This window comes from Pieris rapae, chromosome 15, assembly GCF_905147795.1.
Source record: "Pieris rapae chromosome 15, ilPieRapa1.1, whole genome shotgun sequence".
Taxonomy (NCBI): Eukaryota; Metazoa; Arthropoda; class Insecta; order Lepidoptera; family Pieridae; genus Pieris; species Pieris rapae.
In genome coordinates, this window is record NC_059523.1 from 3,462,433 (window position 1) to 3,487,458 (window position 25,026).

The 25,026-nt window shown below is 32.6% G+C and overlaps 1 protein-coding gene and 1 long non-coding RNA gene across 4 annotated transcripts in view; both read left to right on the forward strand.

Annotated features, from left to right (window-relative positions):
• The window catches only part of LOC110994685 (heterogeneous nuclear ribonucleoprotein L), a 202,157-nt gene that overhangs the window by 56,664 nt on the left and 120,467 nt on the right, over nt 1-25,026 (forward strand). For all 3 annotated transcript variants that reach the window (XM_045631303.1, XM_045631302.1, XM_045631304.1), the window contains exon 2: nt 2,972-3,085. In XM_045631303.1, coding sequence (XP_045487259.1) covers nt 2,972-3,085 — 114 coding nt within the window. The remainder of the gene's footprint in view (nt 1-2,971; nt 3,086-25,026) is intronic.
• Nucleotides 16,480-17,121, forward strand: LOC123689777. The gene is made up of 2 exons (XR_006750667.1): nt 16,480-16,740; nt 16,962-17,121. It is a non-coding gene; the product is annotated as an uncharacterized LOC123689777 (long non-coding RNA).

Consider the following 25,026-nt stretch of genomic DNA (forward strand, 5'->3'; position numbering starts at 1 on the left):
TTAATATGTACTTCTTTTTTTAACGTACATTGTGTTAGCTATATGAATAAACAATTATTCTTTGACTTAGTAACATTTTAATTAGTTTTGAGCTCATAAACATTTATATAATTTTTCACATTGAAAGAAAGAAACATTAAGTTCTATATAATTTCATTACACTGTAGCTGTATTGTCACAGATGGTAATCCAAGAACTTAGTTTTGTATTGTGATAGCGGATTATGTTCGGGTGCGATTGTTGTTTAATGTGTTAACATTTCGAATCTATTAATAACAGTAGTTCAAGAAAATGAATCTGTAATTTGAAGAACATATCTATTCGTATAGTTTGTTTAAAGCTTTGGCCAGACTGTGTTTTCTGCTTTGTCGTGATAATTTTTCTTAGGCAAAATGGCGATTCTTCTTTATCTATAATCAATAGTTGTTATCTTTGGCTTTTATGATTTATGCGTTTAATTAGCAATGGTGCTGGTACATGGCAGGTAATATATGTTAAAAATTAAATAATTCCAGTCTAAAACTACGTCTCAAATAGAAAGTAATTGAAGAAGGTATTCCTAGGAAATACGAGATATACAATGTAAGAAATCACAATGGATATATCTCTAAGTATTTTAATTGCAACTAAATGGAACATTTAAAAATAAAAAAAACAACGATATTTTATGCTATAATTTAAAAGAAATTCCTCTTTTACACGAAACAGAATCTTGAATGAAATGAAAACTCTTGACTCACGAATAGCTCTACAAAAATGTTATCAAGACGGTCGTATTTTCATAATGTAAGATCTAAATAAACAAGGGCCATAAAATAACATAGTAGACGAGTTTTATTTAGAAAAATATATACTGCCCTTAATTCCATCTCAAGAAGGTTCTATCGAATATTTCTAATGTTTAAAGTAGTATGGTGTAATTATTAAAAACAAGACAACAGATTGACGTCAAAGTGGGCATGCCACTTAGACTCATAGACGCATAGATACATAATTAACAAGATTATTTTACAAATTTAAGTCAGTTTCGAACTACTAACTCATATAAATATTGAAACATTGAAAAATATAGGGTAAATATATTAATGTTCAACTAAAACCATGTCATTCTAGTACTCAGCTGAGGAATCGAAGCAGTGTATCTTGTTTTATTATAATAGAAGAAATTTGTCTTAAAGCTTAAAATCTGGGTGAAATTGAAATGAGTATAATTTCATATTACCAAAAAAAGTTATGAGTTGACCTACAAGGACAAACATTCCTTATCGGATAGTACGACTTCTTCGAAAGAAGTATACAGCTAATGTGTAACGAATATTTGAAACTACCAATATTGAGTTGTGTTCTTAAAAATTGAGTCCCACAAGTTGCGAAATCCGTTTCTCAGTAAATATTCTGAACCCGTCCTGGGCTAATTTGAACTTTAACTTAATTACATTGAGTTGGAATAACGCTAGTCGTTTTCTTGGAGATCTTATCCGCTTCAGTGGTGCAAGCTATAAGATGACTGACAAGCGATAGCTTACTGTTTGTACCAAAGTTAGAAGGTTATGTTTGTGTCTGTGGCGGCATAAGGTAGCTCAATCTGGACCTGAAATAGAAAATAAAACAATTTGAATATATACATACAATTATTTATAATTGATCATCTTACATATCGTACGAGTGTATGAATATTAGCAATTGTCAAGGGTCATAGCAATATTTGGTCTTGGGTCCAGGGAACAGACTCGCCTACTTCTTGCACCCTACTTAACCCTCCCGATGTCGTGATGATGAATATTCATGCCGCTACGTCTTATTACGTTTGTTTGCGCGATAGCTGCGCTGTTTGTTGTTATTAATTTCTGTTTAACCCTCGCGTGCCTAAAATTTTCAACGACCCTGTTCGATGATTTAATTTACTCTGTCTTTGTATTACAAAGGTTGTGTAATTTTTTTACCTGCGATTAGCTTTCAGAATTTTTCTGAAATTAATTTCAACTTTTTAAAAGTTAATTGTACTTATAATTTGTTTGTAGATTTGTATTTTTGAAATATTTATAAAACTTATTTTTAACACATATATGGTGTTTTATATACAAAAATATGTACTTATTTTAAAAAGTAGTCCATGCTTCATGAAATACTAGTTATAACGTGACGTTCTCTTGAAATTTATGTACTTTATAAAATCCTACTTGAAAATTTACACAGTAAAGTAATAGTGAATGTAAGCGCGGCGATGCAATAAATATCCACCTACTTAAATAAGCTTTTCGGAAGGCAGTTTATCACTTGCATACATCCTGTATAATAACTTGGTATTACATTAATTAGAGCAGCCTGTAGACAATACAGGAGGTTTATTCATTGTTTAGTAAGGAAATTTGATTAAATCGCCGTCGTTGTTTATAGTTTATGAACTTATAGATTGCTTTGATGAGTTTTAAAAATGCTGGTCTATGGTGATTGTCTACTATGTATGAATATTACATATTTATACTGAATTCCACGTTGTTGGTACAGTTAAGCCTTGAGTATTTTATAGATTCCGGAGACTAGACTCCGCAGTATGATCCTTGGACTACACAACTTGATTCTATCATCTCCTTTTAAACTACGATTCTCTAGAAGCACGCTAGAGTTTCACCCTTTCGTTGTTAATATCACCAAGTGCGGCACTACACGATTCAGATAGTCGTTTCTTGAAAAAACAGCGAAGAAATATAACTCCTTGCCTTTTTCATTCATTGGTTCATTCAAACGGCTAAATATGCATATCTATGGGCAGGTTTGCCGTCTAATAGGCCGTATGTTACTTGAAATCCGGTGGGATCGTGGCCAGACGTCAGTCAAGTACTGTATAAAAAATAGAAATCGAATAACACAGACAAAGGCTCAATTAGCAATATATTATAGACACCAATTGCGACTCACCAATATATTTGAATTTTTGACTTTATTCACTCATTGGCTGCTATTGTTACAGAGTAATGGCAACAACTATATGTCAGCAGAGCCTAGACGTAAGAGAGAGCCTCCGGCAAGACCTAATCACATCCTGCTGTACACCATCATCAATCCAGCATATCCTATCACTGTGGTAAGTAGTTATTAATATATATATAAGAAATTTTTAAAGCTCTAGTAATCTTAGGATGTAAATTAATAATCCATCTGGGCTCAGAAATTATTAATGCGTGCGTTAATGAATGCAAAGTCAAGCCAAATTATTTATTAGGACGTTTCACATATCATATATTTTTAAGATGAGCGTAATAAAAGTACACTTTACAAATTTTAGGCGTTACCTTAGGCATTGGCTGGTTATAAACGGGTAGAACTGAAATACCAATTTTAGTTGCTACAAATCGTTCAATCTATAGAGGACGCCGTCGTAGCCGTGTTGTGAATGGGATTATCTGTAATTTAGATTTATAATTATACATCTATGAAACTATGCAACTCATCGTTACAGAAAAAAACCTTCGATTAGCTAACTTAGTTAAAAGCTGTTAGTTTTCTTTTTCAAATTTGATCTTGTCTAAAAATATTAAAATCGTTACATCTCAGAAAGATGAAAAGGTCCATTTATTCGAATGCAAGGCCCTCGGTGTTCAGACGCACGCTTAAGCCACTAGGCTAACACTGCTTCTTAAACAGATAAATTGTAAATATGTATTATAATTTTCAGCATAAGCTGTTCCAAAAGAGGTATGAAAAAGTTTACCATACAAAACATTTATCATGAATACTCCGTTATCTATTATTAGTACACCGTCATGTAGAGGACATCTGTTGCGCGTGTTTTATTTGCGAATGTTATTGTATGAAAACGTGCTATATTCAGAGCTTTTCATTGTAAATGATGACAAAATATAAGGAGATTTCACTTTATTTGTTATGAAAATGATCTTGGAAACGGTTTATTAAATAATCCGTTTGTCAGATCTATGGCTGTGTTTTTAGTCTTCTTACGCTCCAATCTTGCATTCCGTTCAGTGTGTGAGGCGAGATCATGTCTTATCATTGTCCGGGCTACTGTAAACATTTGTTATTTTTTTCTTAATTATTTAATAATTGGTTTAAGAAACATAATACAGAATTTGTAAAAAAGCACTGAGAACTGATTTGATGTCTATTTTTTTAAATTATGTGAAAATGCATTTACGCAGACGCGCACCATGGAGCTTTACCCTTAGTCTGTGGGAATAGGTCTACACTCAAAGCCCCTCCTCTGTTATTCATAGGGATAGAAAGACCGTAACTAGATACACAAAGTAAGGACACCACAATCCTCCAAACGCACTTAAAATGGGCCGCTGGGGGTACGTCAAGGCATTCAATCCTAGTTTATATCCGACACAAAGGTCTGGTACGGTGACCGAGACCCCAGCCACGAACCACTGGCCAGTCTACGGTCAACCCCAGACCTCTTCCTCAATCGTTAAGCAGCAGTGGTGTCTGGTAGTGTAACATGATCTAACTAACAATATACTTTGTGTTGACAGAGATTTGTGAATATACCAGTCATATTGCATATATTAAAAAGGTATTTGTAAGAGTGTATTATGACATACACATTTCCATCTAAAAATAGCCCCCTTCTCATAACGATATTATCGAAATGGACTATAAACAAACGCGAAGAGACGATTAAATAATTTAATAACAGCCACATGCGCAGTTTTATGTTTATTCTGCACACATTGTTGAACAATGTTTGGATTTATTATATTTAGCTTGGTAACTAGTTATAGGTGTTCATTTATATATAATAAGGAAAACCCGAAAAGTTTGAATACCAGAAACCTTAAGGGCGGAAAGGGAAGACGTATTTTCGTTTATTTATTTATTAAAAAACACATTCCTGTCCTAACAGGTGAAATCGACAATAATGCATAAACAATGAAAAACACTACACACGAAACAAAAAACTACCTAGAAATTTATTAAGGAAAACAAAATAACATTATAGAAAAAAAAAATGTTGTTTCTTTATGAAAGTCAGCTTTATCTCTTTTTTGAGTTGCTTATTGCCTGAGAGTAGTAGTAGTAGTATACACCGGGAATGCACCTTCTGGTTATCGCGAATCTTCTGGTTACCGGGTTACCTTGACCTTGACAAATACTTAACCTACGAACGTGCGTTACTAAGAAGAAATTGCTGTTATAATAAATCAAGTTTTCTTACGAGCATTTATTTTCTCCTCCTATTACTAAGCTGAGTTTGTTGATACCTTATTACAAATATAATTTTGCAAAATCGTTATTTTTATAGTATTTTTCTCTCATTTTTCATATGTTCAGTGTTTTCTCCTTAAAGTGCTCTTTAATGTCGTTGTTTCTGTTTTGTCAGGGAAAACGAAATATAAAATAATAAGTTACCCGACCGAGTAGGCTTTTATTTGTCAACGCTGTTTTTATTGCCTTAAAGTAAGCATTTGCTGGGGTAACCACGCAATTAGCTTTAACGAGACTATTTCCGCTGTCATAAATATTAGTTGGGAGTTTATTGCGTTTCTGAAGTTATTTTGAAGGATAACAAATTGTCTATATACCTATACCTGTACCGAATTAGAAATAACTATAAATCGACAAGAATTGATATTACTTAATGTAAAATTTCCACATAAAGCAAAAAATATAATTATGACGACTTTTTAATAATAGACTTCAAGTTAATAAGAGTTTTGAAAAAAATTGCAATGCTTTTCTTGTCATGGTAAGACGCAAAATATTTTTCAAATCATTAACATCATTAAGGAATTGATCAACGGTCGTCGATCAAGACAAAGTATTATTGCAATATTATGCCAAATAAATTATCTGTGACAATCCATAAAGCCTGGACCCCATGTCACTATGACAAATTGCCGACGCGGACGTCGCTCATTCGTTAACCACGAAGTGACGTTTGCTTATGGTTTCATAAACCTATGTATACATATTTTCTTGCGATATGATAATGTGCCAAAGGAAATGAAAAGAAAAATCATTTTTACATCTTTGCGTTATATAATATTTGAACATTGATTTACGTGAAATGGGTTTTTGTGATTGATATGGAAAGCAATTTTCGTATATCAAAAAACTTTCGACGAACGACGAATGTCTTACTTTATTTTTTCATAATAAATAATGAAACGCATTTAAAATAATATTTCATTCAGTTAAAAATGTGTCAAAATGTTTGCTAGTGTAATATATACTTTATATATGTATAATATGTACTTAATATGTTATAATTGAGGTAAACCCAAAAAGCAACGCTATAGGGTATGGAATAACTAGCAAACGGAAGGCTCATCTGATGTTAAGTTAAAGTGACCATGGGCATACTCAATGCCAGCAAACTCGAGGGGCGTTGCTGTCCTTTTAAGATAGACGCACTTTTCAAAAACCCTTAGTCGAATTGGTTTGGAAATAGTCCAGAGAAAAAGCTGAACCTATCCTGTAATAAAATTATTTATTTATTTTAACTTATGCACTCCAAAAACGTTTTTAAGTATCATATTTTTGCATACTTGAATAAAGTAAAGAGAACTCAACAAAAACTTGCCCACTGTCATGAAAAGTATATTAACCAGTGAATCATAACATCCGATTGGCTGAACTTGTCGCTAACAGCTCGTTATACCCACTCGCGCGTTTCTTACTTTTATTTGAGTTGGATGCGGAAATCTTGTCCGCGTTCTTGATTTATGTGAACACAGTTCTCTTTGTGAATGTGAGTTTTATTGACTTATGACTGGGACGCATCTGTCTACATGAGTTCTATAGAAAGTGGGGTTGGAACCTATTTTATTTTAACATTTTCGTTTACTATCGCTGAATAGTTTGATAGTAGGTGGTTTTTATGGAATGTTAACTTAACTGTATGTATAATCATTATATAATGGCACGTATAAATAATATAATCTACATGTAATTATTTTTGCGAACTATATGAACCAAACAGCAACGGATGAAGGAGCTTTCGCATAAATCAAATTAATGTTCTCTGAATCACGACGCGTGCAAGGCGTAACCAAATCAAGCCATTGGCGTCTAATGACGCGTAATGAGCGCTAAACTTGTTGCCATAGCAACAGGTCGCTTCCTAAATAAATAGGCGTGTACATGAAGCTTTTAAGTTGATTGTTACGAATAGCGAGCTGTGTTAGAATATTTGTTGTCTTTCTTGTATTCTTCATACTAATACCTATTGTTTTTTAGCTTACAAATTCTATTTAAAATTTAATGGCCTTACATTAAACAAGAAATATTAGTGTTAAACTTTTACCACCAGAAAGAAGTAAGCGGGGCTTGTGTTAAAAGCAACATTGAGTCGATCAATGTATTAAGATAAGCAAACAACCTTTGACGTGTCGTAGGATATCTGTAAAACTTGATCGTTTACCGAATCGACTCGATAAATCCAAAATGGCGCCGCAAGATGGCGGAGGTTACGATAAAGCCGGTACCGGACGTCCGCCGATAAGCCCGCTTAATGCTACGGCTGTTTCGGAGTAACTGAGCGGCTAAGTGAGTAGTTGAAGTAACTTTGTGCCAAATAGGAGTTGCTATGTTGTTTTCCGATGTTCGAAATTAGGATCATCTTTTGATTTAAGTAGAAAGAAAAATAAGGAATTTAATTGCACACGAAAAGTCGCTCCAGCAGAATGTTACTTCAATATAGAACTTAATCTACAGCAATACAAAAAAAAACTTATTAATAACAAACTAAAAATTAAAAAGCTCGTTAAAGATTAATTAATAGCGATGCAATACAAAAGAAAAGGCAATACAAGAATCAGGAAAGGGTAAGGTTAAGTAATGTTTATACCGAAGAGTTTAAAGCATAATAATAGCTATATCTACTCGGTTTGATTGAAATTACCAAAGTTTCAGGATGTGTTAGCGAAATAATATTACGTAAGGTCTTGGGTGACTTAAGCTAGAAGTTGGGAAAATCGGTCATATATGGTTTTGTCATTTTTGAAGATGGCTTTATGTCTTAATTGCGAAGGAATCGCTTATATAAGCACGTGTTTTCGTCGTCAGTAACAAAACACGGTCAAACTTCAACGCTCGACTATGAGTGACTCAGCAATAAAAGTTAGCCGGTTTCAAGTTGGAACGTGGCCGTATATCGTGAAATTCGCGGCCTTTTCGATTTAGTTTAGAACTTTCTAGTTACTTAGTTGTTAAACTTAATATTTTATTCAACATTAATTTTAGTATGAAGTATAATTTGAGTAACATCTTTATTTTTGTAAATATTGACCTTATTATTAAACGGTTGAGAAAGAAACTGAAGAGTTGTTTGGGCTGAACTTTCCTGCCTTCATCACCGTAGGAGCCGTATGAATTCCAAATTTTATCCGTCAAGATATTTTCGTTTCCGTGGTAGATCTTCCCTGGGAGATACGACATCTAATTGTTGAAAAAAAAAATTCATTCTCTAAAGGGCCGGTATTAAGAGTCTATGGCCGTCTATTGGGCGTCTCAAAGGTTGTATTGGTCCTTTATAAAAAAGAAACCAATAGCTGCATGTGTGTAGGACGTCTTTTGTATGTAGTAACGTGGAACCATAAATTCAATTGAAAATTTTAATTGAACTTAATTTATTATAAAAAAAAACACCAGTACTCGATGTATATTTTGCTCTGACACCGATCAGGATTTTGGTCATTGGCTTTAGCGAAAAGTAACAATAGAAAGTTTTTTCTATATCGTAGAGCTTCGTGCTCTATCTATTTTTTAAATATCAAGTGTCTGGAAGGAAGAACAGTTACGTAACGTAACGATAGACAATAGCATCGAGATTAAACTGCGTATAGAGAACAATGTCTGTATATATACAGAATAAAAGCGTCTGTGCTTACTATTTACATAGGAAACTCAATTAGAGTTGTGTATTGCCTGGGACATTAAATGGGATCCATTTAATTTCAGCAGACAGAGATCTAGTTAACTGTTTTATAAAGTATGGCAATAATATATCGTAGTGTGAGTAGAATGCTGCTCAGTTGATGATGAATGAAGCGATTTGAGTTCGATTTATAACGAAACCTTATATATTAAATAGAAATCAATGACAAGCAGGGTGCCAAGCAACATATTCATTTATTACATTTAAAGAGGAAAAATATTTCCAGGAAAATATAACATTGTTCAATAATCTATATAAATAAGAATGATGGCGAAATAGATACCAAAAACCTAAAGACCTATTTGAATATTTCTTTTCCTTTCTCTGAGGAAGGTTTTTATGTAAAGAAAAATCGGAAAAATATAACAAAATATGAAAAATTTAGTTTTACTCAATTCTTAATCCGGTACAGCGAACAGTCTCTATAGTGTACAATACAAAATGTTCCATAATATATTAGTATGTAGATACTAAAAAGGTAGGATAAGTAAAAAACATATAAGGGCGAAACGAAGTTCGCGGGCGCAGCTATTATTATAGTAATAAAAACATCTTAGTTATATATATTTCAATGAGTTTTCAAGAAGTATTCAATAGAAAATATACTAAATAGAATCGATAGAATTTACTCGTTTTTATAGCTATGCCGAAATATTTAGGTAAGTTTCGGTTTTGCAAGTTTCACTCTCATCCCTGTGGTCGGATTATCGAACCCCCGCTGTGCTCCATTATACTACTATCTATGGGCGGATTTCTAAATTAGCTCATACTGTGCTGTGTACAAAGAGACATTGTGAGTAAACCGGCATGCCGTAGAGTCAATAAGTAGACGACAAGTCTTGCCGTGCCTGACAGGGCACAGAAGGATGATCAGAAAAAACAAATGATCACATAACAGATACAGAAATCTCAGCCCTAAAAGGTTGTGCCACTGGTTGCTTTTTGGTTTGAAATATCGATAGTAAAACCAAAGGATAATTTTGTTCACCGCTGGATCCGCCTTGCATATAATAAAGCTAAGTTTTATAAACTGCATAACTAAACGTTATTGTTATTCATAATCTTGAATATTAATCTAGTCATTTAAACTAATCGTTAATGACCTCCTACGTGGCTAGGGTTGACGGCTGACGTTAAACTGGTTATGTAACCTCTACTAATATTTTAAATTTCAAATTTTTTTTAAAGGCCATTTGTAATACAAGTAGGTGTTTCTTTTGTATACCAACTTCAATTTTAGATATCAAAGAGATCTTTAGGACTTAATTGTATTAAATAAATGTACGTTAGAGTACATTTTACGATATAGGCTAAAATCTTATAAGGTATAACAATACATTTGGGTAGAACTGTTTTGTTCTTGCTTTATTAAATGTTACATGACTTCTATTCAAGTATTGTTATGTGTTGAAAAATTGTCTCGAGAGATAGAATACAAGTGGAAGATTTTTGAAGGCGGCCTTCACTCTGTCGCCCCCGGGTGTAGTACTCGAATAAAGTCAAATTTTATTTAATTATAAGTAATCTTACAGCCTACACTTATACATATTATAAGACAATAAAGAAAGCCAATACAGATTACATAGATATACCATGTATGTATATGAAATAGAAAACAAACAAGTACATTAATAAAAAAGTAAATAAAACTGAAATTTAACATTTGAAACAACAAATAATACTCAGAATTTAAAATTGCCACTTAAACAAAATCAGTCTTCCCCCTCCTTCAAGTACTTATCGACATCTTTTTTTTTGAGGTGGAAAAGATCAATATCCTGATAATGAATATCATAGTTCTATAAAAACCAGAAACATTCGCGAATTATGCAGGTATTTTTATTTATTTAATTTGTTCAACAATAGAGGTAATTATTTTATGAATGCATATCTAAATAAAATTAAAATTACATACAAAGTTGACTAGAAATCGTAGGCTATACGATATTTATCAAAATATGTAAAGTTGTAGCAGCCCTGCTATCTCCCTTAGGCTGTAGTAAGCAAACTATCTTCGTTCAATATGCTAATGTGCATCTTGGTGCACGGCTAAACCCGATACACTTATAGGCCAGATACACATAATAGCCTATTTAGAGTATGCAAATTGATGTGACCTGCTATCTAGACCGGGCCTGATAGGTACATTATAGTAGAATCGGGACTGAATGTAAACAAAGTGTATAAAACATAGGCCGATGAAGCCTGAAATGTCTTTCATGAATAAATAGTCGATAATTTATGTATTTTACATAATCATGTGTTACGTATTTTGTTACCAAAGAATTTTTACTAATCTTAAATAAATTTAAAAAAATACTGATATACTTAATAGTTTTAAATACTGAAACGAAACTGGGTTTTAAAGGTTTTATAACGAAAATATCAGTGGTGATTTCTACTTTAATAGGCCGGAAGAAATGCAGTGCTGTCCAACTCGATTTTTATAGAAAAATCGTAGCTATATAGAACCCAGGAAACAAACTCTAAAATCTCGACCATAAGACTTTTCCAAGTAAATAGTTTCTTGTTTCACTTTAGTACGTCGTTCAACTGTCCCAACATTTCCAGTTCTGCATATTAATGTCCGTTCTTCCTTTAACGTGACCCTTATAATTCCAAATTGTACGACTCCGTGCAATGACCCATACGAGGTCGGATTATCCAATTGCAGGACAGCACATTTAAACGCAAAAAACAATCCGAGGCATAAAAAACGTTTTCGGAACATTACGTTCATCCGGGGAACGTCGTTAAATGCTGTAGGGCGGAAGAATGTTAAGGCAAGGAAGGAAATCTCCACAGTTAGTATTGTTTTTGATCTTCAGAGAAGGATTTTGAAAATTACCTGAAGTAGGTACTAAAGAATCGTAGGTTCGTCGTCAATCGTATCAAAAGTCGTAGGTTCGATCCCCGGCTGTGTACCAATAGAATTTCTTTCATTCGTATTTAACATTTGCTCGAACGGTGAAGGAAAACATCGAGAGGAAACCGACAAAAAGTCGACGACGTGTGTCAGGTACTGGAGGCCTCCATAGATCACCTACTTGCCTATTATGTTTAAAAAAATAATCATGAAACAGATTCAGAAATCTGAGGCCAAGACCTAAAGAGGTTGTAGCGCCACTGATTTATTTTTATTTTATTTAGGTACTAAAAAAATAAAATTAAGTGCCATATACTACCGAAATACAGTCTGACGTTAACTTCCACTTGTTCATAGAACGCTAGTGCTTGAGAAACAGCACTAGCGTTTAACCTCTTTCGAGTCTTCATGGAGATGCAATACAGCCTTGTCATTCGCATGTTTGTTTGTAATAAAACATATATTATATAATTTATTAATAAAACTGGATGAAATGACAGCTAACAGTCTAGTCTAGCTAGCAGTTGTACACGTACAATAAAACTAATACATCCGGTCCGTGAATGAATGTGGCAAAATTACATGTTAAGCGATAATCATACCTATTCACATTTGAGAAAGTAGAAATCAGTAAACATCACGGTATAACAGGGGTCCACGTGCTACGATTTTATCGGTCATAAAGCTAATACTATTCTTGTGAACCGCGAACGATACAGATATAATGTTGGAGAAAATGTTTGATTGTATGGTGGCATATTGTAACAATTATTTATTTGTTTTGTAAGTTTGTAATAATTAAAAATCTTTATAAATCGTATATTGTTTTTTTGTCATGAAATCAGAACTTACGGCCGTTTTTAAGTATTACGTAAGCAGATTTACTGCAAAATTACCTCCCCTTCACTTCCTCTTGTCAAGAAACGTAAGCAAAGCTCTCACAAAATAAAAAAAACAACGGTTTCTTATTGTTTTGTATATTTGAACTAGAAGCTTTCGCTCAAATATTTGATCAAACTTTACCAATAAAATCGTTCGATGACGACGACACACGGCGGGCGCATAAAACGCGTGATTAATTGTTATTCCCTGATTACTCTTGATCTCTGCTTTAATTTCTTATAATAACTTTTTATTTTAGTGCCTTGTTTACGAGACGTCACATAAAATAGTATTAAAGTCTTTATTTCTGGTTATTTTTGGTCGACTTTGCGTCTTAAGGACGGCGTGTCGTTTTGAGTCAACATTTTTTTATACAAAGTCATATTAATAAGCGACGAGGTCGACGACCTGCTTTAGAATATAATACCAAACCTTTCCCAAAAAGACCCCAAAGAGACTAACTTGGTGTTAAATCATGATGGTTATTTTTCAAAGTGAAACGCATTATTCTGAGGTAATACATAGTAATAAACGAAACAGGTAGGTACAGCAAGCATGGTCTATGGCTAACTTTGTTTTGAATTATTAAAAGTTTTATTATCTTTTAAATTTGAAGAAGTTTCTCATACAAGGATGTAGTAAAATACGAGAATAGCTTTAATTCAATCCTTATTATATTCTTCGAAATACCATCGATCTTTGTTAATCCAATAGATTCGAATGGAAGGGACTCTTGAAAATTCTTGATTATTTTACTCAGCTTTACGAACGTCAATGAATATGTATTTATTATAATGATATTTATAATATTTTAAACGTCTAATTTGTTTAATTATTGACATATACTACTACTATGTTACTTCATTAACATAGGTAGGTCACAGACACATTTACGAAACATACGAATTTAAATGAAGATGTGCCAAAATTATCACGTGCTTAGTCATATGGCTAAATAATTTTCGTATAGAGAGCTGTCTTTGTTTTCTTTTTAAGAAATTACCGTTTATCGCGTTTGATCTTTCTGGTTATTTGCCAGCGTTTCAATTGACCAGAGAAAACTTGTTTAAAATAAATTATTGTTGGCATGGGTTTAAAGCCTTAAAAAGTGAACTCATGTGTATATTAACTTTGCAATGATATCAATGTATAATATTAAGTGGTGTTATACAAAACAGGCTCTGTAAGAAGGGATAGTGCGTACTATACTAATTCATGTATATCGTCCATATGTACTATAGGTTTTATGGCAAAAAATATCGGATCACGTCGTTTATTATGGTTGTTCCACATTTATAATCAAATATTCCGAGAATTCGGTACTGTTTAGTGTTTGGTTTATCGGACTTGAAGCCTTTTGCTAAGTGTGTCTTAGTAATTTAAGAATGGTGTTATAAAAACGGTGATCCAGTTCATAGTTTTATTTGACAAGTTTGATTCGTGTTTATGTATTTGGGGGCAAACGCTTACATAAAGTTAAGTGATACCGCCGCCTAAGGACATTATCATTGCTCAAGGTGCGTTACCGACTTTTTAAGAATTGGTACGTTCTTTTGTTGAAAGACCATAGTCAAATTAGTTCATAAACACTTCACTGGGCAGCTACTTAGCATATCGTGCAAAAAATGCCTTACGAAAAAGTGTTAGTTGTAGCCTCGATGAAATCGATGCCATTTGGATTTATCCAAACATTTAATATTATTCTGTTACTGTACTGTTAACATTTAATATTATAGTGTTTCATGCATTTTAACTATTTTCGTTAACCTATTAATATGTAACGGGATTTCATAGATTTCCGTGTGAACGAGCAATGTGCAATCAATTTATACAGTTAACGTAAAGTTGGTCTTCGAACGGGCTAATTGCTAGCCTTGGCGCTGATAGAAATTTGGCACGGATTTGAAATAAGAAAATATTTTTGTCATATACATATTTAATATTTTCGCATTGGACTTTGCCTGTGACATATGGCCAGCTAACGTCAAAAAGATCTTTGAGATACTTCAAATGTTTAGCTTAGCGGTCGTAACAATCGTTATATATAGGTAGTTTAAATAAATTTTGGCTTGAAAAATATGCTGGGGATAAGTCACCCGTTGAGCTCTGTCACACAAATTTTCTGATATTTGTAATATTATACTAAAACATTTTTACTAAGTGTTGATAGTTGATAGTGCTAGTGCTAGTAAAATATCTTTAAGTTTAGTTGCAATTTAAAATATTTAAACTCGCTTAATCGTTCAGCGTTTAGGATTTATAATTCTTCATCATCGCTTATAATTATTAAATTACACTAACAGTCATAAAATCTGTTCGAACATCAGTTTTTATGGACAGTCGTAAATTATATCTCAGACGACAGTCTTTCTGTTATATTACTTATGTTTAAATATAAATAAATATTGTAAGACTCACCTCCTTCGCACAAGAAAAAGCTGGGGCGGCCACAGAACAGGCAGAAAATTATTACAGGCACAAATATAATCTTTCCTCTAACTTCGATTTTGTTCCCTTTGGTGTAGAGACTCTTGGGCCGTGGGGTTCACAGGCGCTTATTAAAGATTTAAGTTGGCGCCCAGTAGATAGAACCAGTGACCCCAGAGTTGGCACTTTCCTGGCTCAACGAATATGAAAACGAATTATCAACAATACAGCAAGGAAATGCTGCCAGTGTTAAAAAGGTACACTGCCACAGGGACCAAACTTTTTAAATTTGTTTTGATTTTCTATTGTATTTATTTTTTATTATTACTTTTTAGGTTAAAAAAATTGTAAATTTTATGTAATAATAATAATATATTTAAAAAAATATATTTGGCAATTGAATAAATATTCTTTTGATACCTTTATTTATGTATTTATGAATTCCATGTGCGCAAGAAGCACTTGTTCGTAAAGTAGAACAACAAGGAAACTATTACATATGTTAGGCCTGATTGGATTATCTAACAATTGCAACATAGTTCTGTCGGAAGACAGAATTCTTTTAATTAGTCATATAAAAACTAAAAAGTAAAATATTTTTTTTTGTAGCAGTTCGTTTGCATACTTATCGCTATGATAAGAGACAAGTCCCAAACGTTGAAGGTTGTTTATAAGTCCTCTGATAACAAGTCAAAACGATGACTGGATGTCCTGAAATTAATCAAAAAAATATACACTCACTTTTTATGGTACAGGGGGCGAACGGGCTAGAGGCTTACCTGATGTTAAGTGATACTTATACATGGACTGTCATACTGCCAGAAGGCTTGCACATGCAACGTGCCGGCCTTTTAGGAATAAAGTAATTTTTATGTGAAAATGTAAATTTTCTTTGTATTCTAGATTAATCGTGAATTTGTTTTAAATTAAATAAATTTGTTTTTAATTACACTCACAAATTATTATTTTTATAAAAGAACAAATCGTGTTATGTGTATTAGGCGAAGATAAAATTTCCCGAAATACAGGGAAAAAAGGATATGTTTAAAACACTATTTTATCCAGACATTCTTAAGCCTCCTTAACGCCAAGATAAATTGTTATAATAATTTATAACACCTCTCTCGTACGTAATAAAGTTTTAAACACATGTTTTATAGTCTTGTTAAGATACGCACTTAATTACTTTTGACAGAGTATATTGCACACGGTATTTCAGCGTGCCTATTTCATAAATTTTATCCTAGCGTATATTCTATACTAATAGATATATGTATTTTTCACTCAGTCACATGCACCCACACACTCACTCATGCACTCGGGTGTGTTGAAAACTTTGGGAAAAAATTAAAACAGCCAAAAGATTTTATTAGATTTTTTTTTAGAATTTTCTAAATTATATTAAGGTAAAGTCACTAATGCCAGACAGTGACCTAAAGGATGACACCTTCGTAAAAAATTTGTTGTATTAAAAACAATTTTAATAAAATGACTCTTATTACAATATCGTACGACACCTAGCACTATCTCTGAATAGTTCTCAAAAACTCCCAACAGCTTCTAAACGAAATTGCCAAATGGCTTCAGTCCTTGTAAATCAGGTAACCGAGTGAGCACGCGTTCCGCCATTTCTTATTTTTGAGCTTAAGGACACCGAAATTTGAAGGTGAGTTTTGAATCGATATTTATTTAAAAAATACTTTTTACTCATTTTTCAACGTATCTATGATAAGTTGGGATAGTGATAAACGTGATTGTCTTGTGTTTGCTATTATTTTTTCTGACAAATTATGATATGTCTACTATTAGTTCCAAAAATAATAAATATCTAATAGATGACAGGCGTGTCATCCATTGGTGTTTCAAGATATTATACTTTTATTTCAGGTTCAGAACGATTTTGAACTCTATTCCTAATGAAAAGATTACTGTAGAGATATCAACAATTTTAGATCACTTTTACTAAAGGTAGACATGGTGTCTATTATTGGGATATACATGATGTCAATTATTGGTTCTATTGTTCTAGACTGATAATTATGCCGCTCCTCATACTCTTTTTAAGATGGGAAGGCCTGGTACAACAGTTTTATAAAACAGCATCCAGAGCTTATTCCTAGACAGCCTCAAAATTTAACTTCATCCAGAGCTTCAGTCACAGTTAAAAAAATGGTTTAAAGAAGTCAGCACCTATCTTGAAGAAAACAATTACACAAATATTTTGGTTGAATCTGATCGAACTTTTAATATGGATGAGACTGCATTTTTTTGAACCCGAAAGGAAACAAGGTACTGGCAGCTAAAGGCAAAAAATCGGTGTACCAGCAACTCGGACGAAAAAGAATGTTTCACAGTTCCGTGATAATGCTGCAGGTCAAGTTATATATGTATGGGTGGTAGCCCATTGTAATTTTTAAGTATTTAAGAATACCCAGAGAATTGAGCTTGTCTATTCCAGTGACTTGGGGTACTGGACGGTCCGACAATGGTTGGATGACGATGGAGAAATTTTATGAATATATCTACAATATATTTGATAAATGGTTGAATGACAATGGCATTCAAAAACCTGTCATACTTTTTATGGATGGGCACTCATCACATATCTAATCCTAATTGCTCTCTTTCCTAATGCCACTAATCTCTTACAGCCCATGGATGTAGTTATTCAGATACTTAAAGAGCGACTTGAAAACTTCTTGGCGTTTAGAAAACATTGATTCCCACATTTTGGGAAAAGTTAATTTTTGTCCTTTGCTAAACAAAGTACTTAAAGTACATTATCACCTGAGATGTTTCAAAACGGGTTTCGTAAGTGTGGACTCTCACCCTGGAATCCTGATGAAGTGTGCATCAGATGAATCACCAACAGATGAAATGGCATTACCAAAAATGGCAAAAATTAAAGAACTGGAAATGGGCCTTAAATTCCTGGACAAATATATTGCCTCAGAAAAAAATGACGAAACTAATCCTTGATGTACCAAATATGATTTTAACTGGTGACAGAATTAAGTACAAATTTGATAGGGCCTTAGAATGTGATGGATAAGAAATTATATCTAAGTTAATTAAGTATATCAAGCACACTGATGCTCTTAAAACTCCAACTGTATTAATTAAATAGTATGTCAACTATTAGTGCATTTGTATGTCTACTTTAGGTGATTGTCTTTTTTTGTGATGTTATCTATTGGTGACTAAAACAATATATATATAAAAATAAATAAAAATTAAACATATGTTGATTATTGGAATTTTATTACTTAAGATAAATTTCTAAGATACGAGGCATTCATATAAAAAAACTGTGATTGTTTTGTTTGATAAATATATAGTTATTGTCATATGAACAAAGTGTTTTCCTTAAAGTGTCTAGCATTAGTGACTTTACCTTAAGTAGATATTTTTGGAATTTACTATTAAGTTTGTTTTGGAAGAGCTAAGGAATCCTGACGCAGGTATTTTTTACTTAAAAGAGTTTCCAAATATTAATTATTATATTATTCATTATAATGAATTGTTGTCAAATTAATAATCACAATTTTTTATTTTATTTATTTTTTATGCATAAAAACTTTTTATATTACATGGACATTATTAGTTTATTGACTGAAACAGCATTAGACGCTATTGTGCAGCTTAAAAACATCCATGCGTAGGCACTCTTCAATATTAGATATAGATATAGATAGATGCATAATTAATGAAAAGTTGAATAAAATGGTGACCCACTAATTAATATTTTACAGAATATAAAAGCTTATGTTTGTTACATAAAACTATTGACAACGATGAAATAAAGGATATTTTTAAATATTTGAATGTTATTACATAATAAATAGCTATTCTCGACTGAAACAAAAGCTCTATTGAAATCAATGAAAGCTTGAAACATTTGAAGGCTTCGGTACTTCGTTTATTTGTTGCCTCCAACCCGCGCCTAACTAATTGCTTTCTACCAATTTAAGCCTTATAATTGTTTAAGTATTGTGTAAGGTATACGCGGTGGCGATTGGAGGCATCGCGTCATTTTTAATCTAAGTTTGTCTCATTAAGAAAATAATTAGAAGCGCAAACCAAATGTTAGCAATTATCGATATCGGCAATTACTTGAAGCCAAAATTAGCCCTTTAGTTATTCCCACACCCATAAATTGTACTTGACATTTTCTTTTAAAACTATTGATTTTTTCTTGTCTTCTTTACACGGCATAAGTGTTATTTAAGTAGTGAGTATTATTAGTGCAACTGTTACTTGTTAAAAAAATCCTTATAAAAAGTAAATTGAAATGCAAAAAAAGATGTGTTTTTTTCATGATTTAATGTAAGTGAATATATTATTATTCACAATTGATTTGGGCATGTTTGATTTGTTGTCTAAAATAAAGGAATAACGAATATGATACATAATAATTTTATATAAATATAAAAACGGAAGTTAGTACTTTACTAACGTTTTATGGTATGTAGTATTTCAAAGGGTATAACTCCTAACTTGTACCAAATTTCACGCGGTTTCCTTGTCGCAGCTCGGCAGTTTTATACCAGTTCTAATTAAACTCATTCTTCGTCGCGAAACTTGCTATTTTTCTTCAAGTTTAATTCACTTCAGAGGTGATAAATTTGAATACCATGAAATATTTGTTTAAACGGTGAAACACCTGTGCACCGGTATATAAAATTAATTAAAATTTAAAAATACTATTTATTAGTATTTCCAACCATTTTGTGCAACCTTACCCTTATCATAGGCAAAATAAGAAATGAAATTAAGAAACTAACTATAGGTTTTACGATGAAATTAATTGTTAACAAAACTTAGTATCTAAATAAGTTTTATAACAAATAATGAAAAAAAAATCGATAAGTTTCCATTAATAATCAAATTGCCCCCCTTCGGGGCGTGGGCACCATGTTGGGAAATACTGCCGTATATACTACATGTACTGCTTTGCGTTATTGATTTTGTATTAATGTTAATCAGTTATTTTTAGTAACCTTGTCTTTATTTTCAGGTAAGTCTGAAGTGTCGCAGACGCAAGAACTTGAAGTTATATATATGTAAGTAGTGCCAACTTGCAGTAAAATATTTCAACCCCTACGATTATTACCTGCCCGGAGTTCTTAGGTTCGATTTTTGGTATACCTATAAAGTGGAGTACGGTATAAAAATATGTTTATTAATTTTTAAATATGCCTGTGTCAGGAATACCAGCTCGTCCACAACAATGGTTTTGACTGAGGAGATAAATATTTATATATATTTTTAGTCATACACCAAGCATATAATATATAACATAAACGTTATTGTATTATACGTAATCTGGTCCGTAAATAAGAAGCCTTAATAATTCTTTCTTAGATATGAAGCCCCGCAAGTTCTGAGATTGCAGTTACCTCTTTCTGCATTTATGTCATTTTGCGCTTACCTTAATTGAAATCCCTTCCTGGTACTATGCTTATTGCAATACTAAAGGCAACAGTCTGTGGAATTATAATTTAAACCTCAATTATGATTTGCTCTATCTTCGCGTATAGATCCAACATATTGTTTATAAAAATCTAATTACACCCTTTTAAGCATATATTTATCTCTTTTCATCACAGCATAACTATAATTTTACATTAGACCATGAGACTGTAAAAACTCAACAGCTCTTTGAAGCTCTTTCTTGTATGTAAAAAAATAAAATACATTCTAGATTGGCGTATTTTAGACACTTTGAATTGACTACCTGTCGTAACATTAATTTTTTGATTGTAATTAGTTACTCTCTTCGAGGACCCAAAGTCTTTCTGTAATTAGCACTTATAGTAAAACTGTTAAACTTTCTTAACACAGTTGTAAAACTTGACATTTTTAAATTCTTATTGCTTAGCCAGAAGTGGGGTAACTCCTAAGAAACAGTGTGCTATTATTATCCGCATGCTATTATCCAATTATTATCTAGGTCGAATTGTAGGTGATCTATTTAGCTATAATTACTCTTTGTTCCGAACCGGCGATGCGGACGTCGTATGTCAAACGTGTGACAGCTGTCAAAACTGACAGTTCCACGCGCCGACGGGTATTGTTTTTTTAGATAAAAGATTGCGAAAATATATTCGGCCATCTCTATGTTAAATGCTTCGATTGTGATATGTGTAGGCATGTAAGCTTTTATCTAATTCGGAGTAACGACCTTTTCTTTAGCCGTCCAATAATTTATTCTATTATTCATTGCTTGAGTTGCTAATATATTTAATGAGAAATTTAGGTATTCTCCGAGAAATTACTATAGAATTTTCGCGTAATTAAAATAAGGGTTATTCCTGATGTTTGTAGAGAATCGTTGAGAATTTAATACACGTTTTATATAAATATAAAAAGTAAAAATGAATAAAATTGATGGAATATTGTCTATGAAAGCGTGGAAAATATTGTTGCATTTCAGAAAACAAGTAACAATAAAGCGACAATTGAATAAATCCGTCCGTTTCGGAAACAATGACAACGCGGACAGATTGGAATAAAATTGCATTGTGCGAGTCCATATCGAGAAGGGAACTTGACACTTGTGTCTTAGTAGTAGCGAGGCGTTGTAAATTCTAGCATGTATAATGTGGTTACTGACGGTCCTATATCCCCCCAGTTAGGGAATAGGGTATCCAGCGTAGAAAACCAGCCTGATCGGCCTTGGGCATCTCTTTTAATTTCACTCCAGGGCATTCCAGCTTTCTTCGTCTATGCTTCGTTGTCAGGTTTTGGGCGGCCAAGTTTCCAAATGCCTTGAGAATTCCAGTCGAGGGCTTGCTAGATAATGTGACTTGGGTCTCTCAGGAGCGTATGGCCCGGCCCGGCCCACTTCCAGATTAGGCGTTTTATAGTTCTCTTAAATGGCACTTCATTACATAGCTCCCATAGCTGATGATTAGAGATTCTCTCGGGGTAGAGTAAGTGTTATATGATCATAGTTTGCAAAAATAAACGTCTGTGGAGATAATAGTAAGTGCAAGTGATAGGTTTTTTCATTAAATTTATTTTAAGGACATTAATTTTATTTCTCTATGTAGTTCTAAGTAACTTTTTTACATTTCAAAGGCTCTCTCTGTTCCTTTATTTAGCAACATTAGCTTATGGTATAATACTCCTCCTCATCATCAATCGAGCCGAGTGTTTGAATCAGATCCCAGGTCCTGTGCTCAACATGTCATTTTTTTTCTTTTGTCCCGATGATCATGTCTGAAACAAAACACGGCGACATATGTCTCACATGTAATTGAACCGACAATTTTTAAAATATTTCGGACACATATTTATGAATGCTTACGTAAAGAATAACTTCTAGTTTTTAGTAAATAAAATAAATAAGCGGTGAAATAGGCGACCATTGAGCCGATTGGGGTTCAATTTATTGTGATTGCAGGGCTGTGACAAAAATGGCAAAAAACAATTTTCATTTTCAGATTTTAAAGTCAGGATTTCTGTTAGTATTAGCGAGAAACAAACAACAGTGAAAGGAATTGTAACTGATCAGGGTATCTTTAAATTATTGAATACATGAATTCTTCTATTGCGAAGGACCAGGTAATTGGGTATATTCGTGCCTGTACCTGTGCTGATTAAATAATTTTAGTGCACTAGCACAGCGCTATGGGTTTGGTTATATCGAAAATGCAACTCTGTCTCTCTTATGTATTTGCAAAGAAATTTTTCGTATTTTTAATTTCCCGACAGCCCTACATCGATAAAATATTAAGGGGCTACCCCATACAACTGTTTGGTTAGCCGGTCGACTTTATTCAAACGATACTGTAGTTTTATACTACGTTACTGTGCCCCCGGCACTTCATAAATAAAGTTGTGTTTGGCTTAGAGTGTGGTACAAGCTTCAAAGCTATTAAAATTGAGAACGTCTAACTTGATTTGACACTCATATATTTAGAACTTATTGACCAACATTCTACCGGAATACGGCTTTTTTTTAAAATGTATCTATAGTGTTGCTAAGATCAAAAATATTTTTGTTAACGAAGGCACTTATGAAATATGGCATCAGACAGGCCACGGGAAAAAGCTTATTTTGAGTTTCTATTAAAATCACAATTCAAGTCATTTAAAAAGAACAAAACAGTTCTTAGAAATCCCAACGGAACGTCAAACGAGAATAAAAGAAAAAACAGAAGTCGAGCAAAATTAAATATCTACCCTCGTTATTAATTACACAGATTCTTAGTCCACTCAAACAGACTTGAGAATAATAAACTTGTCACTTTTTGAGTGATGACTCTGTGCTGTAAAATATTCTTTTACCCTCTGAATTGTCATTATTATGTGGGTATTTTAAATATTTTGATTTTAGAATGTAGTTTATCATTCGGGCATGGTTTTAAATTTCTATTAAAGGAGGGAGAGGAGAATATTGTTCGACTGATATTACATTCTTTTAATAAATTTAACTTCTTTAAATAATATAAAATAGGATATATGTTTATATGACCTTTCTTTATATGCGATTCAGTGTAGGTTTACACATGTTGCGGTGGTAAAGAGTTCGTTTACTTAACTATTACATCTAGGACAAATTATTCATAGTTGTCCTTAAATATGGCGATATATGGAGATAAGGCAAAATAGAAAAAAATTGCCATACAATTGGAACTAAAACTTACTAAAAAAATATTTGGTCTTCCAATTTTTTTTAATATTTTTTTTTATTATAAAAATGCATTTTTAAAAAAGATTTTATTCATTATAAAAATAGCATAAAAACCAACTAAAAATGAAACCAAACAATATAGATATGTACATTCACTGTGCGAGCAAGTTATAACATTAAGTTGCGTAGAAAGGAAAATCCGTTGTTGTTCAGCTGGAGTTTGAATGCCTCACTTTTGGATTTGTGATTTGAGTTTCGCGCCATATGAAAAGACACTGTTATCTCATAATTATTTAATCTAGTTGCTAACTAAAAGCACCCAATTCATTTTGTTGAGTTAGTGAAACCTAAATACAGTAAACTCATTTTCACATAAATTAATACCTTAAACTTTTGTGAAGTCAAACAAAATTATAGAATGAGTTATAAAATGTGTTTGTTAGTTGCATAGTAAATTTTAACGGTTAGAAAACGGTTCAAATTTATTTTGTTTTGGCTTATTTTGTTCATTAACTTAATCGCAAGTCCTCAATTTATGTATGTTATTGTAAATTTTTATCACGTGATATTTATAATATATGTCTGTATACTGTATATTTATATATATTTACACTTTCTTGCAAGCAATACATGTCAGTGTTGATATCATAAGAGAACACAGTCATTTGTTTTATAAGAATGACATCACCAATATTATAGTCATCTTACATGTAAATTGTCAATATGTCAAAGTAAATTTTTCATAGGCCGTTGAATCCTAATCCTTGGGATTGATTTTCTCCAGTGTAAACAATTTGTATGACTTAAAACTTAGCGAATATAAAGAGTGGCAAAAAGTTTCTTGTCAGTTCTTCTTGCGCGCTCTACGTCCTTGACTTGCGAACTGGTAGTAAATGCAAATTTAAAATTAATTTAACTTCTTTTCTTGTTGGTAAGTATACTTGTTGACCTATATGAAAGATGAGGTGAACAACTTGTTTTAAAATAAAATCCAAATGTCGGAGGACGGCTGTCTATGTAATATTGATTATCGCGCAAGGTGGGATGGAAAAGCTCTTAACTCATGCTGTCATAACAAATCGATTCTTAGGATTCGCAGCCCACGGTTAATCAAATAACACTTTGGAATTTTGTTTAACTTAGAGTTTCCAATTGAAATCAACTATTAATTTGAATAAATAAAGGGGCTCCGAAGTAGGGTTTCGTTCATACATTTGGGTCAGCGTTCAGCAGTTTGACACAAATATTCATAAACTTTATATTTGAATAATTTGTCGCTCGGATTCCCATTCATTCATTTGAAACTGTTTA